Below are 16,646 nucleotides of genomic sequence, written 5' to 3'. Positions count from 1 at the left end.
CCACATTGGGCTCATTTGGGGGAGCCTGCTTCTCCCTCTGCCTCTTTCTCTCTCTGTCCCTCATGAATAAATTTTAGAAAAAGGTTGTCCAAAACTCAATCTTTTCAATAAAATCTGTACCCTCAATACAGTGGTACCACCCTCCATCCAATTCTCCAGTTTAAACTTTCCCCACTTCTCGTCCATCACCACCTTCAATCACTAAATCCTATATGATCTATTTGGATCTCTTCACTATCTTCCTCTTCATTCCATTGTCAGCTCTTTTGTTAGGCTGTTAGCACGTTCTAACGTCTTCATTAGGGTTCCAGTGGTTTTTCTATAATACAGACTCATCTTTTTTTTCCAAGTTTGGCATTAATCTGATTCTATTTCCTGTATAACTTTAAGTACCTAAAGATTTATTTCCACAGGCCTCAGAAAATGGGTAGAGGTTACGGGACAATCTCCTCCCACTAAAAAAGTTGCATATTTTGGTAAGTGTCCTAGAGAGAAAAACTGTAATTTACATCAGCAGTGCTGTGCGAGATTCTTACATAAGACCCAAGACCACGGGAACCCTGGGTGGCGCAGCAGTTTGGCGCCTGCCTTTGGCCCAGGGCGCGATCCTGGAGACCCGGGATCGAATCCCACGTCGGGCTCCCGGTGCATGGAGCCTGCTTCTCCCTCTGCCTGTGTCTCTGCCTCTCTCTCTCTCTCTCTGTTACTATCATAAATAAATAAAAATTAAAAAAAAAAAAGACCCAAGACCAGGCTGCAGTGGAGACTTTAGTCCTTTGATCAGGTGCCCGGACAGAAACCAAAAGCAGTTGAGCATGACAGGGCAAAGGAGGCAGTGAAGGTGGAGAGGCATCTAGCATGGAAGGAGGAAGGAATTCCAGATTCCTCCTCGGAATGGTGGGTTTTCCTTTTCTTTTCTTGTCTAAGTTGTCTCTATAGGAAGGTGCTGGGCAGGGACCCACCCCAGTGAAAGGAAGGGGCCAAGACTCCTTTAACTGGCCTGGGTGCAGGGCACTGCCAGCAGCTGATACAGGAGAACCTGCACTCTCAGGTTCAGGCCCACCCAGGGTGGAATGCAGAATAAAACGAATGTTTAGAGGAAACCATGTTGCTTGGAATGCTAGATGGCCAAGCTTCAGCCTTTGGTCCAGTGCAACCCCTGCCTCACTGGTCAGCAGTGAAAAAATTAGTTTGGTTAGAAGAACAGCCTAGAATCACACCAGCCTCTGCTACCTTCATGCTCAGTGTTAGAAAAAGATGAACTGGGGGGTCCCTGGGTGGCTCAGTGTTTTAGCACCTGCCTTCAGCCCAGAGCGTGATCCTGGCACCCAGGGTCGAGTCCCACGTCGGGCTCCTTGCATGGAGCCTGCTTCTCCCTCTGCCTGTCTCTTTGCCTCTCTCTCTTCTCTCTCTCTCTTTCATGAATAAAATATTAAAAAGAAAAAGGTGAAGTTGTGTGAACATTCTGATTGATCTGTTAATCCCTGGGGACTGCTTTATTCTTCCCGAAAGACTGTTGGTCAAATAACCCCCAAAGGCTGAAAGCTAAAACACACAGTCCTGGTGTGCGGTTCCCTAAGAATGGACTGGGGGTGTGGTTGGGGTGATAGGGAAAAGCCGTACCTTCCTACAGAAGATCAGCTGACCTGCTCTCCTGCCCCAAATCTCAGCCTGAGGTATATTTCAGCGAAGGCAGGTAGCTGGGCTTCTCAGAGCAGAGAAACAGTTTGTTTGTTTATTTATTTATTTATTTATTTATTTATTTATAATTTTAATTTATTTATGATAGTCACACACACACACACACACAGAGAGGCAGAGACACAGGCAGAGGGAGAAGCAGGCTCCATGCACCTGAAGCCTGACGTGAGATTCGATCCCGGGTCTCCAGGATCACGCCCTAGGCCAAAGGCAGGCGCTAAATCGCTGCGCCACCCAGGGATCCCTTATTTATTTTTTTAATCATTTTTTTAAAGATTTTTATTACGTGGGACTCGATCCAGGGTCTCCAGGATCACGCCCTGGGCTGCAGGCGGCGCTAAACCGCTGCGCCACCGGGGCTGCCCAAGAGAAGCAGTTTAAGAGCTGAAAGGAAATCTAGAAAAGAACTGTCCTGATACAGACTTATCCCATGGTGTGAGGGGGAGGGCAAAGAACCCAGTGGCACTTTGCTTATCCAGCAATTTCTGCCCATTCCATAGGATCTTGAACTGCTCAGGGACTGGGAATTCATTAAAGTCACTGCCTTCTGTAGGATTAAAGACAATCATCTCAGAAGATTTGGCACTGAGCTGTCTGGGTGGCTCGGTCAGTTAAGCATCTGCCTTCAGCTGGGGTCATGGTCCCAGGGTCCTGGGATTGAGCTCTGCATCAAGCTCCCTGCAGCAGGGAGACTGCTTCTCCATCTGCCCACCCTCCTGCGCTTGTGCACTCTGTCCCTCTCTACTTTTCTCAAATAAAATCTTTAAAACAAAGATTTGACACTATCTTGCAATCCAGGGAATTCTTGCTCAGGTAAACGTGTCAGCCATCTGTTTTGCTGATGGAAATCGTTGGCACTTTACCCACTACTTGAACTTTGACATCCCTGCAATTGGTTACCTTCATGATGCCCACCATATCATTGAACACCAGACCGAGTTTCTTACAGTTACCTACTGTAATTGACTTAATTTTGTCCTTGATTTGCAATGTCATGTTGACACACTTGGATATGTAAGCCACCTGTTTCAGCTCTGTGTCATCATCAATCACTAGGTTAGAAACATGCTCCCGATTTCTCACTCTCCACTTCTTGCCCTCCAGTTCAGGTACAGCCAGATCCTTCTGAGTGGTTGGCTTAGGGGATGGGCTGACTCCTGGTTTAGGTGCAGAGAATGGCTTGGGGTCGCTTCGTACTGGACCACTCTGGGCCTTCAGGGCGGGGTTCTTGTGAGTCTTCACGTCATCAGATACATGTTTCAGGGCATGTGTGATGCTCTTCCCCTGGTTAATTTATGCAACAGTGCTGGGAAGCAGGCCCATCTGAGCCTGAACAGGTGGCTGTGGGGTGCGGGGGCGCTGCTGGAGGGAGGAAGAGGACCTAATCCAGCAGAGGGTCCAGATGGCAATCCACCAAGTTCTGCCACAGACTCTGTTTTGGTCTAGGCCAGTCCAGTGGTATAGAACTCAATGTAAGCCTGTAGCTCAGTCCATATACTCAAGTAAGCTTTGACCCAGTCCCCGTGCTTCTTATCAACATCTGTCTCCTTGAGGACTCAATCTGTATAAAACATGGCAACATTGTTCCTTTCTTTCACACAGGGACCAGGCTTGGGAGCCACAGTCACCCAACCCAGGGCCTGGATACTATCGCTGACAGCTGACAGGTGATTGAACAACTTGCTGCTTCTGTTCATCCTCTGGAAGGTTATCACTTCTTGGATCTGCTCTGAGATGGGTGCCAACAAGTCAGAAAGCTTACTGCCTGCTGGCTGCTGGCACTGAGAGGCTGCAAACAAGAGAGCTTGCTCCAACTTCAGACCCATGTGGACCACCTCCGCATGTTACTACACCATCTCCTCCAACCTCTTCACTGATCTTCAGGTACTCTGCTCCAGGACTGGCAAGCGGTAAGTCAAAGGCTTGCACATATGGAGCTGCTCCTGCTTTTGGGGCGCTGTCTCCATACCCACAGTGCATGTCAGAGGCATGGGATACTGCCTCCAGGCGGCCCACTGCCCTCTCCAATCTTTCCACCAGCTTTTGCATGTCGGCCATAATGTGCCACCTGCTCAGAGCTCCGCCTCACCCCTGGAGTTGGACTCATGTCTCTACCCTCTCCACTGTTGCTAGAGTGATCATTCCAAAACACGTATTTAATCAAACTTAATCTAATTAATTGAATCACATTGCTTAAAACCCCTCAATGGGTTCTCATAACTTGAAGATAAACTTCACCTTCTGTATTCTTCTTTTTTTTTTTGTATTCTTCTTAATACAGAACACTTGGCACAGAGCATTACTTATTTTTCTGGCAGTGGCTCCCAAACTTCCCCTCAAGCATATTTTGCTCCAGTCATAAAGATCTTATAGTCTTATAAATATTCCATACTATTGCATGGTTTCTGGTCTTCAATTGTGCTACTTTTCTTCTTTCTGTCTAGTTTCTTTTTTAAAAACAAGTTAAAAAAAAGATTTTGTTTATTTATTCATAGAGACACAGAGAGAGGGGCAGAGACACAGGCAGAGGGAGAAGAAGCAGGCTCCATGCAGGGAGCCCGACGCGGAACTCGATCCAAGGACCCCAGGATCACACCCTGAGCCAAAGGCAGACGTTCAACCGCTGAGCCACCCAGGTGCCCCTCTGCCTAATTTCTTTGTTCAGTTAGCTCCTACCTATCCTCTCAGATTAAATCTGAGTCACGTCATCAGGGAATACTACACACAATTTATGCCTTCTTGGATGAACACTTGACTTTTTGGCTGAATTTACCAAATATAGAGATAGGTCTTAACTCACAGGATTTTTAAAATCAAAGACTGACAACATGAGGTTGTAATTTTATATTATTCTGGGACCGGTGTGTAAGACTATGGTGTCAGTACAAATACAGTATTTTCTATTTTATTTTTAAAGAAATCTTTGCCTTACTTGATGGGATGAGCACTGGGTGTTATTCTATATGTTGGCAAATTGAACACCAATAAAAAATAAATTAAAAATTAAATAAATAAAAAAGAAATCTTTGCCTTTTTTGAAGTCCAAACAATAGCTCACGGTATCATATTCCAAAAGCTTTATAGTTTAGCTTTTCACATTTAGGACTTTAATACTCCTGGAATTGATTTTCGTGAAGAAGTAAGAGGTTTCAGGTTTCATTTCATATACTTTTTTTCATAAGGATACCCTATCATCACAGAGCCTTCACTGAAAAGACCATTTTTCTCCGTTACTATGCGATGGCACCTTGACCGTAAATCAAGTCTCCCATACGTGATAAAACTGTCAAGAAATGCAAGAAAAAATAAAAAAAAAGAAAAGGAAAAACAAAAAGAAATGCAAGGAAGAGACTGGGCAAGGTCAGGCTGGTGGTTTGCTCAGGAAGGGGGCACGGGAGGGTATTTGGAAGGGGCTTGCCACTTCTCTGTTTTTGATCTAACGATGACATATCTTTTCAATACTTAAATTTACCTTTATTTTCTTTTTTTTTCTATTTTTTTTTAATTTTTATTTATTTATGATAGTCACAGAGAGAGAGAGAGAGAGAGAGAGAGAGGCAGAGACACAGGCAGAGGGAGAAGCAGGCTCCATGCACTGGGAGCCCGACGTGGGATTCGATCCCGGGTCTCCAGGATCGCGCCCTGGGCCAAAGGCAGGCGCCAAACCGCTGCGCCACCCAGGGATCCCTACCTTTATTTTCTATGTCAGACTAGAGCTGTGTTATAACGGTTAAAAGACGGGCGCCAGCATCTTTGCAAAGGGAGTTCCTGGGTGTTCTCAGCCGGGAGGGCGGGCGCGAGGAGCAGAGGCGGCGCGGGGCCCCGGGGAGGCGAAGCCAAGGCCGCGGCACTGAACGGACAGCGGCCGGGGCACGGGGACACGGGAGACGCTCGGCGGCGGCCGGGAGCCCCGCCGCGGGGACAGCTTCCGGGTCAGGCCGCAGCGCGCTTCCGGCCCGACTGAAGCCACACGCACGGCTAGCGGCGCGCAGGGACCGTCGCCCCGCCCACCGCCCCATCTCGCCCCGCCCACTCCCGCCCCATCCTGCCCAGCCCCGAGCCGACCCCGCCCCGTCTCCTCGCCCCGCCCCGCCGCGAGAGGGAGTCCGCTTCGGCCGAGGAATCGCGAGGACCAGGCGGCGCCGCGGAGGACTCTGGGAGGGGGCGGGCCCGGGCGGCCTCTGGGCATTCTGGGCGTCCTCCCCCGGCGGGGCGGGGCGGGGCGGGCCGTGGCGCGCGGGGCTCTTCTGCTGCAGCGGCGCGGGGTCTGCCCGGGCAGAGTCCGGGAGCGGTCCCGAGGCCGCGGCGGAGCCAGGTGGAGCCCGGGGCTCGGAGGAGCAGCCAAGGTTAGGGCAAGGCCGCGAGTGGGGGTGGGGAGCTGAGGGGCTGCGGTGCGGAGCGCAGGGGAGTGTCGGCACTGTTGCCGCGGCCCCGGGCGGGAGCGGGTCCCCGGGAGGGAGCGGGTCGCGTCTGCCTTCGCAGGCCAGGCTCCTTTGGGTTCTGGACCTTTCGCGGAGGTCCACTGGGACCCCTTCCCGAGGCCGACGACCCCTTGCTGTCTCCCGCTCCTACAGGACGTTGTAGGGGGTGCCCAGTAAACTTTAGGGCAGGCCCCTAGGGACTTCCTGGGGCGACAGAGGTTTGGGGCGTCTGGAAAGGTCTTGGCTCAAGGCAAGCGCTCGCGGAGCCGACAAGTCCGGGCTGCACCCAACAGGTCAGGATCTTGAGGGTGAAGGTCGTGGCAGTCCCACAGGCAGCAGGAACCCTTTAGAGAAGTAAAGCCTCTCACCTGAGGTCTCTGCTGAGCACTTGGGCTGAGGTTTGAGGCTGTAAGAGGGACCTGATCTTGGAGCTCCTGGGGGACTTCGGTTATTCTTGACTTTTTTGCTTGCAGGGAGCAAAGATTGGATTAAGTAACTGCATCCGGGGTGTGGGGAAAACGAAGAAGTCATGAAGAATTTGACCCAGGAGCAGGCCAAGCATTATTACCTAGCATTTGGGACGGGCAACAGCCTCTGCCCTATGAATCAGAGAGAAGGGAATGCTGCAATGTGATGGACTGATCAGGTGAGAAAGGACCAAAAGTCCCCGTTCTGGACAACACGGTGCAGAGTTGCTAATCTGGATTCTTTAGTGCAGACCTGGTTTTTCAGAGCTCCTTCCTCCTCCCCTAGCTGTGTCATTGTAGCATTCTGCACTTCTGTTGAGCAGAAGAATCAGCCAAGTCCCAGGGAATTAGGTTTCCTTTCTCCTGAAGCTTAATCTCATTTGTCAGGGGGAATAGAGTGTCCCATCTCTTCCTTGGGAAGGGGAAGGAGATCCACATTGGTTGAATGGTAGCATGTATATAATGCGTTATTATGTTGGGTAGCTGAGTACCTTTGGAAGGGAGTACTCTTAAGTGTCAGTATCTTCAGGAAAAGGAAAAACTTGCCCAGAGTACTCATGAGGCAAGTAGAATTCTACTAAATACCACTGACCTAGGCAGGTTAAGATTTATAATCTAGATCCATTGGACCCCCAGACTCTTGACACTGGTATCGCTGGTATTTCCCACACATTTCATTTCATTCACTTACCACCTAATAATTGTTGCCGTTCCTATGTACTACCTGTATCGTTATTTTCATATTTTAGCTTTTTTATTTTTTTTTTAATTTTTTTTTATTTTTTATTTATTTATTTATGATAGTCACACAGAGAGAGAGAGAGAGGCAGAGACATAGGCAGAGGGAGAAGCAGGCTCCATGCACCGGGAGCCCGACGTGGGATTCGATCCTTGGTCTCCAGGATCGCGCCCTGGGCCAAAGGCAGGCGCTAAACCGCTGCGCCACCCAGGGATCCCTTTTATTTTCATTTATTTAAAAACCCAACTTGTTCTAAGAAACACTCTCTATGAAATTGTGCATTTAATGGAAACTCTAATAGCTTTATATTCTGAGATACATCTAACAATGTTGACCTTTGTACCATGTAAAATCACCTCATGTCCGAAGGATATAAACTGCATTTAGAGACACAATGCACTGCATCATGCTCTTGTCTGGATTTTTTTCTGCATAGGAAAGTGCAGGCAACGCATCTCAGTCTAAATTGTCCATCCCCAGTGTATTGTTTTCTTCCTTTAGATGAATAATTCCACACAGAAGGCCCCCTTTTTGTGTCTTCTGTACAAAACATTTCACTTAACCTGTTCAGGGCTACCCTATTTTCAGTATGTAAAAACAAGTACAAAGTCCATACCTTTCAGGAGCTTACTCTCTCTTTGGGAGTTAATACTTATACATGAAATAATCTAAATCAGTACTGTCCAGTAGCACTTTCTGTGATCAGGGAAATGTTCTGTATTTTTGACTTATGATGTGGGACCCACTTGCTACATGTAGCTGTTAAAAGCACTTGAAATGTGCATAATGCAACAGAGAAATTGAGTTTTAAATTTTATTTCATTTTAGTTAATTTAAGTAGCCACATGGGGCTAGGGACTACATATTGGCCAGTCCAGGTCTAAATATTTGAAATGAAATGTTTTCAAGGTCAGTTGCTTTGGATTTAGTGCCCTTCCCCTTGAGGAGGGGAACACTCCAAGTGTTTTTGTTTTTTTTTTTTTCAAACGTACATTTTAATTACCATTTAGCTTCAGTTTCTTGACAGAGGGTAAAGATTCTCTCCAATTTTCAGGGACTTCATAATCCAAATAACATTACTCATTTTAAAACTGTCATTATTGGGATCCCTGGGTGGCGCAGCGGTTTGGCGCCTGCCTTTGGCCCAGGGCGCGATCCTGGAGACCCGGGATTGAATCCCACGTCGGGCTCCCGGTGCATGGAGCCTGCTTCTCCCTCTGCCTGTGTCTCTGCCTCTCTCTCTCTCTCTCTCTGTGACTATCATAAATAAAAAAAAAAAATAAAAAAAATTAAAAAAAAAAAATAAAACTGTCATTATCTAAGGCACATTTATAATTTAAAACACTTGTACACATGTGCAGCTTCTGTGTTTTCTTACTATTGAAGTACCCTATAAAGCAGTGACTTTATAGGATATAAGCAAAGGTCTTCTCATTCTGTTACTTTTGTTCATTGCAAATAACACCTCTGTTTTTTTTCATTAGGGACATTTAGATTATTTAAAAATGAGTTAAGTACAACCATAACTAATGTTAATGCCATTTTCATGGTATCATTTCTTAAGCTTTTAATATGGGAGTTGGCGCATTCAGTTTATTCATTACTTATTAGATTAGCAAAGAGGAAACTTGGCTCCTAGTTACCTCAATCAGTTTGAATTCTGTGTCAGATTATTTTCCTGGCACCCAAAGTTAAATACTGATAGACTGGTCATACTTCATTTTGTTTCATTTTGTCTCTATGCTAGGTTAGATATGTCAGGTTAGGAAGAAGGCTTAAGTATATCTTTACAAGATAATTTGCCTAGTTTCTTAGGATTAAAGATATTTGAGAGACAAAACAGATCAAACATGATGTGTGGTCTTTATTTCCTGGTTTAAAGAAAAGCTGCCTAAGACATTTTAGGGGATTTGGGAAAATTTGAATATGGATGGGAATATTAGGTAATTATTAATTTTGTTAGATGTAATAACAGTATTATAATTAATGTAGGAGAATGTCTTTATCTGGAAATGTATGCTGAAGCATTTGTATCTCAAATGTTATGATATCTATAATTTACTTTAAAATAGCCACACAAAAAAAATACACACGTGAAAGATGCAAATACAGCAACATGTCAACTGTCATTTATTTAGGTGGTATGTATATAGATGTTCATTGTTCTATTTCTCTGTATGTGTGAAATTTTTTGTAGTAAAAATTTCAGAAAGAGTACCTGTCCCACAGTAGAGTAGTGAGATATTGGATGGGAAGCACTTGGCTTGGTGTCCAGCACTCAATAACTGCACATTAAAATATTCACTATTATAGCAAATACAGTGGTATTTTATAGTGCTTATTGACAGATATTTTCCTTCGCAAGCTAATTTCTTGTGGAATGAAAAAATAAACCTGCTGGGAAACACCAATTTCAGTAATGTTTGGAGGGTAATTTATAAAATCAGTTAAGGGTAGAGCAGAATCCACTAAGCTTTTCCTCCTTGCCATTTCCTTAATAGAGCTTAAATATAAAAAGCAGCTGATTTATTCATGTTGCTGTGAACATCCTCTCTCATTACATCATGCCATTAATTTGTGTGTGAGCCGATCTACTTATCTATAGTTAGTCTTTGAATTTTGCCATACTATGTTCCTGAGAGCTATACTTAAATTAAAAACAGTCATTGTGGAGCTGATTTTTCTCAAGGAAAATTTTGTAATTGACTTTTATTTTCCTAGTCAAGGACTTTGTGTCAAAGGAAACAAAGTAGACATGGTTTTACCAACATTGCTCCAACATTTACAAAAATCTATACTCAAAATAATGTAAAATGCCCCCAAGTAGTAGAATATTGAAGCAGAAAAGGCAAACCTCAAATCTCCTTTTAAATGAAGAAATTGAGGCCAAGGCAACTCTGTTACACTACTAATTGGTTGTAAATAGATAGGCTTCTTTAAAGAATGTAAATAGTTACGATTCTTTTAATCTTATTAGAATCTGACAGTGCTTTGGAAAAAATTTTTATATGGATAATACATTTTTTTTTTAACATACGCAGTGCCTTGTGCCATGGCAGAGACTGGGGAAGAGGTGTCGGCAGAAGAGGTGTCAGCAGAGGCCTCAGGGTTCTCAGACTTGAGTGACTCAGAGTTTCTAGAGTATCTGGACCTGGAAGATACTCAAGAGTCAAGTGCTTCACTGAGCAAGCCTGGCCCTTCTTCTGAACTCCCTGGGAAGGATGACAAGCTCATAAGCTTACCAAAGTGGAAAAGAAGATTGGATGTCTCATCACCTATGGAGCGATTCCACCTTAAATACTTGTATGTCACTGACCTGTCTACTCAGGACTGGTGTGAACAGCAAATGGTATATGGGAAGGAGCTTCCTGGTTTCTTGGCTCCCGAGAAGGCAGCTGTTTTGGATACCGGTGCCAGCATCCACCTAGCTAGAGAACTAGAAGTTCATGATCTTGTGACTATCCCCATCACTACTAAAGAAGATGCTTGGGCAGTGAAGTTTCTGAATATATTATCAATGATTCCTATCTTGCAGTCACAAGGACGCATCAGAGAGTTTCCAGTGTTTGGAGAAGTGGAGGGTGTGCTGCTTGTTGGAGTAATTGATGAGCTGCGCTATACAGCCAAGGGAGAACTGGAACTGGCTGAACTTAAGACACGCAGGCACCCTATGCTCCCTCTGGAAGCCCAGAAAAAAAAAGACCGTTTTCAAGTCAGCCTATACAAATATATCTTTGATGCCATGGTTCAAGGGAAAGTGACCAGTGCTAGCCTAATCCACCACACAAAAATATGTCCAGATAAGCCACTGGGACCTTCAGTGCTGAGGCAAGCCCGGCAAGGGGGCTTCTCTGTGAAGTCCTTGGGTGACCTTATGGAGCTAGTTTTCTTGTCTCTAACACTGTCTGACCTCCCACTTCTTGATATCCTGAAGATTGAATATATCCACCAAGAGACTACCACTGTGCTGGGTACAGAGATTGTGGACTTTGAAGAGCAGGAGGTGAAAAGCAAAGTGCAGCACTATATGGCCTACTGGATGGGCCACCGAGAGCCTCAAGGGATTGATGTAGAGGAGGCTTGGAAGTGCCGGACATGCAGCTATGCAGATATCTGTGAGTGGAGGAAGGGCGGTGGGATGCCCAGCTCCATTCTAGAGCCCCAGGCCAAAAAAGTGAAATGAACAGAAGGATATGCCTTCAGGAACTTTGATCCTTCCTGCTCCTAATATACTCAGCAGAATAAAAGAGGGCCAGTCTTTGAGCTTGGCTCTCACGGAGAGTGTTCTTATTTTGGATCTTTTTATATTTCCTCAAACTCTGATGACTAAAATCATGACCAAGATTCAGGAGTGAGTGGGAGGAATCTGGGATTATATGGTCTCTGGAACTGTGTGTGAATTGCCAAGAAGACAGTTGCTCATCATGACTGGAACAAAAGGTATCCTTTAGCCATCATTGCTTTCCTAAGAAGATTCTAAAATTTCTATTAAGTCTCTTCCCTATTTTTTTTTTCTTAGTCAAAGCTTTCTGCATTTTATATAATAAAATAAAATGAAATGCTGTCCAGGTCAGTTGAACTGATGTTTTGTTTTTTGTTTTTTCATAATCTCAATCTTTCAAAGATGACCACTATAAATAGTTGTGTGTATGTTATTCTATGCCTTTAGTACATAAATGTATTTCTGGAGCAGAATTAGTGGAATGAGCAGACTGAGAATTTAAAATAGGCATGATAAATATGCTCAAAGAAATAAGTGAAAATGAAGCAGGAGTAGAAGACCATAAAAAAATGAAAACATTAGATATAAAAAATATAATACACAAAGTAACATGTAACATTTACACCTTATAATACCACACCTCAGGATATGCCAAGAGAAGCTCTTACATACATACAACAGGAAATAGGAACAAGAATACACTCTGTAGTAGTTTTACAGTAGTAAAACCAGAACCTAGAAACTATCCAAGGGCTTATCAGAAGCGTGTGGATGATGTACAGCAGCTAAAAGAAATGAGCCACAGCAACAACGTGGGTGAATCTTAGCACAATACTAAGTGAAAAAAACAAGCCCCCTGAAGTTGCATACAGTACAGTGCCCTTTTAATAAAGGGAGAACCAACAAAAATAAAAACATTTTAAGAAAAATGTAAGGATGGTGGAGAGGAATCTCAGCGTATTTTAGAAGGTGGTGGAGCCCTTACTGCAAACATTGCCAAAGAGGCTAGTGGAAAATGATTTGGATATCATCCAGAAGGAAAAAAGCTTGTTTATGCAGATACTACTAGAGAATTTGCATAAGTAGATGGAGGGGGAGAAGAGTTTGTAAGGGTAGAGGTTTCTGTATGAACTAGAAGAACATCAGAACCATGATGAATATTGTTAATGTGACTCCATGTCTACATGAGCTGGTAAAAGTTGAACATTTTTGGAGTTACAGTAGATTACTTCTGGAGGGAGGCACCTGGGTGGCTCAGTGGTTGAGCGTCTGCCTTTGGCTCGGGTTGTGATCCTGGGGTCCTGGGATCGAGTCCCATATCAGGCTCCCCACAGGGAGCCTGCTTCTCCCTCTGCTTGTGTCTCTGCCTCTCTCTGTGTGTCTCTCACAAATAAATAAAATCTTAAAAAAAGATTATCTTTGGAGGTGTTCTGAGCTACATAGAAACTTTTCTTATGGATAGTGGGAATCTTGTAATGATAATTCTCATTTACTGAATGAGTATTATGTGCCAGGCACTGTACTAAGTACTTATATGATTAAATCTATATATCCATTATTATCTCCGATAAGGGAATCAAGGTTTTGAAGGGTTATAAAATTTGCCCAAGATCCTACAGTTTGAAAGTGGTAGACTAGCCTAGATATGTCTGAAATGCAGTGCTTATGCTCTTAACCATTATACTGCAAAGTATTTTTTGCTGTTGTTAAACCTCCTATTCTATATCTTATTCTAGGCGTAGGAAGTTTGGAATCCAATTGGGGGCATAGTAAATAAATTGGACTTTATAGGATAAATAGTGTTAACAGTCTTCAAGAAAACAACTTGCTTGGGGTTCTATTGGCATCATCTCCGTTATACTAAAAGCTTGAAAAGAGGGGCATCTGGGTGGCTCATTGTGGTGTCTGCCCTTGGCTCAGGTCATGATCCCAGGGTCCTGGGATTGAGTCCTGCATCAGGTTCCCCACAGGGAGCCTGCTTCTCCCTCTGCCTATGTCTCTGCCTCTTTCTGTGTGTCTCTCATTAAAAAAATCTTTAAAAAGAGGGAAAAAAAATCAGTTGGTTTCAGATAGTGATATTGTCAGAATTCAATCGTTCTGTAATTCAGTAATACCCTGAGCTCTCAAATCCTTATTTTTTAAGAAAGATTTTATTTATTTATTCATAAAAGAGAGAGAGAGGGAGAGGTATCTAAACTCTAAATTATGGAGCTCTTCTATATTTGCTCAGTGAGTGAATAAATGAAGAGACATCATAAAAAAGCTCTTCCTTGATTTAAAAAAAAAAAATGCTTCCTGGGCCAGAGAATGGATTGAATACTTTAATTAGGACTAGATTCAACTGTTTATAGTAGAATTTGCTAAAAACAATACTGGTGAAACAAAATAGAAATTATTTTATGACAAAGAACCTATATATAGTTAGTCTAGGTCTGAGGTGGCACTCCATAGTGTCAGGGACCCAGGTTCCTTCTCTCTTGTTCCTCTAGCATCAACAGGTTATCTTCCTACTTCATAGTCCAAAAACAGCTGCCCAAGTTCCAGTCACCCATACATATTCAGCATAAGGCCGAAATATGAAAAGGGCATTATGTTGGATACACTTTCTAAATTTGCACCACCGTTTCCACTATTCAGATAAGCTGGGAAGCTGAGTGCTATTTATTGGTAATTTGTATTTCCTTTAAGAATTGACTGCTTAGGGATGCTTGGGTGGCTCAGTGGTTGAGCGTCTGCCTTTGGCTTGGGGTGTGATCCCATCATGCTGGGATCGAGTCTGCGTTGGGCTCCCCACAGGGAGCCTGTTTCTCCCTCTGTCTGTGTCTCTGCCTTTCTCTCTGTCTCTCATGAATAAGTAAGTAAAATCTTAAAAAAAAAAAAAAAAAAAAGTTGAGGGCAGCCCTGGTGGTGCAGCGGTTTAGCGCTGCCTGCAGCCCAGGGTGTGATCCTGGAGACCCAGGATCGGGTCCCCTGTTGGGCTTCCTGCGGGGAGCCTGCTTCTCCCTCTGTCTGTGTCTCTGCCTCTCTCTCTCTCTGAATAAATAAATAAATAAATCTTAAAAAAAGAGAGAGAGAGTTGACTGCTTATATTTACTGCACATTATGAATGAAGATTTTAATCTTTTAAAATGATTCTTAAAAGCCAGTTTATTGCATGTCTTTTAATTGCCTCGATGGTAGATTTTTCTGGTTAAATAATACATGTTCATTATAGAAATGTACTAAGATGTAAGGAAGAAAGTATTCTCTTTAAAATGTTTTCAACTATTGCTTTTCTGTGTAGGTTATTCTCTGTTTTTATTTTTCTCTTTCTGCAAACTGTTACATATATTTCTATTATATATACCTCCTGCATCTCCCTACTTTTTCTCATTATTTTATACTCTGTCATTTTCTTTTAGTACTGAAAATTTTGTGCTTTCCTTCAACTGCTTCAACTTAGAAAGTATTTCTTTGCTTAGTATTCCTCTGTTCTCTTCTGGTGTGCCTGTTATATGTAAAATTTCCTTGACCTGCCTTCTACATCTATTATCTTCTCTTTCATATTTCACTCTTTTTGTTTTCCATCTTTACATTCTAAGACTTCTTTTACCCAGGAGTCTAGTTAACTGAGATTCCAGCACTTCCAGTTTCCACTCTTCTCTTCTATTCAAGTAGCCATTGAAATATTTTGTCCAGTGATTTTATTTTTCATGTCCACCCCCAAACATAGCAAGTATGGTAGATGCTTCAGCCTGAGTATCGAGCTCATCAGAAAGACCATACAGAAACCTTGTAAGTTTGATTGACATAGTGGGGATTCAAACAGAGATGGATCTTTGCTATAAAGAAAAAATTCACACGGGAGAAACTGTAAATGTGATATATATATATGGTAAAGGCTTCAGTTGTAATATAATTCTTCATGTCCTGAAAAGAGGAAAAAACCATTTAAATGTGAGGAATGCAGAAAAGTTTATGTGCTAACTCAAATGTTCATATTCAACAGAGAATCCATATGGTTAGAAACCCTACAGGTATGGTGAATGTGACAAGAGCCTCAGGTAGAATTCAGGTCTTCAAGTTCTTTGGAGAGATTACATAGGAGAAAGGGCCTCTAAATGTGTGAAGAGAGGTAAAGGTTTTAGTGATAACTCAAGACTTCACATCCGTCAGAGTGCAGGTGAGAGAGGAACCCAACAAATGTGTTGTGCATGGTAAGAGCTTCAGCCAAAATGCAAATCTTTCTTCATGTACATCAGAGTCCACATATGTGGTAGTTGTGGAAAGGCCTTCAGTTAGACTCAAGTCTTCACATTCATCAGAAAGTGCATTGCAGAGGAGTTTCAGGAGCTTTGGCCAAAACTTAGATGATCATGGGGCACCTGGGTGGCTCAGTGGTTGAGCATCTATCTTTGGCTTAGGTTCTGATCCCAGGATCCTGGGATCGAGTCCCACATCAGGCTCCCTGTAGGTAGCCTGCTTCTCCCTCTGCCTGTGTCTCTGCCCCCTTTCTCTGTGTACCCCCCATGAATAAATAAATAAAATCTTTTAAAAAGCTTAGATGATCATAATAATCTTTTCACACATCGGGACCTATGAAAAAGTGAAGAATGTATCAAGATTTTTAGAGTGCAGGTCTTCACATTCATTGCATAGGCCATATAGGAGGGAGAGCCTATAAAAATGAAACTAATAATACAATAATAATATGGAACTTTAACAGCCCACTTACCTCAATGGATAGATCATCTAGACAGAAAATCAATAAGGAAACACTGGCTTTAAATAACACATTAGACCAGATGGATTTAATAGGTACATACAGAACACTTCATCTCAAAACTGCAGAATACACATTCTTTTCAAGGGAACATTCCCTATGATACATCACAGGTTAGGTCACAAGATAATAAATTCAAGAAGATTGAAATCTTATCAAGTATCTTTTGCAACTAATATAATATCAAACCAGACACCAATTACAAGAAAAAACTGGAAATAACACAAACACTTGGAGACTAAACGCCTGCTGCTAAACAAGTAATGAGTCAATGAATAAATCAAAAAGGAAATAAAAATTAAGACAAATGAAAATGGACACTCTGCATTCCTAA

General features: G+C 43.2%; 1 protein-coding gene and 1 pseudogene across 1 annotated transcript; one reads left to right on the top strand and one right to left on the bottom strand.

The window, feature by feature from the left end:
* Positions 1–1,817: 1,817 nt before the first annotated feature.
* LOC140602358 (adenylyl cyclase-associated protein 1-like) lies at positions 1,818–5,608 on the bottom strand (annotated as a pseudogene).
* A 280-nt stretch (positions 5,609–5,888) lies between these two features.
* EXO5 (exonuclease 5) lies at positions 5,889–11,907 on the top strand. The gene is made up of 3 exons (XM_072771723.1): positions 5,889–6,047; positions 6,596–6,768; positions 10,370–11,907. The coding sequence occupies exon 3, from the start codon at positions 10,381–10,383 to the stop codon at positions 11,509–11,511; it is 1,131 nt and encodes a 376-aa protein (XP_072627824.1). The 5' UTR covers positions 5,889–6,047; positions 6,596–6,768; positions 10,370–10,380; the 3' UTR covers positions 11,512–11,907.
* The last annotated feature ends 4,739 nt before the right edge of the window (positions 11,908–16,646 follow it).

The sequence above is a fragment of the Canis lupus genome, chromosome 13 (assembly GCF_048164855.1).
Source record: "Canis lupus baileyi chromosome 13, mCanLup2.hap1, whole genome shotgun sequence".
Lineage (NCBI taxonomy): Eukaryota > Metazoa > Chordata > Mammalia > Carnivora > Canidae > Canis > Canis lupus.
Note: the sequence above shows the minus strand (reverse complement) of the source record. Positions and strands in the feature narration are given on the sequence as shown.

Coding starts and splice junctions, on each gene's coding strand:
- EXO5 (XM_072771723.1), top strand. CDS start 10,381: ATGGCAGAGACTGGGGAAGAGGTGTCGGCAGAAGAGGTGTCAGCAGAG.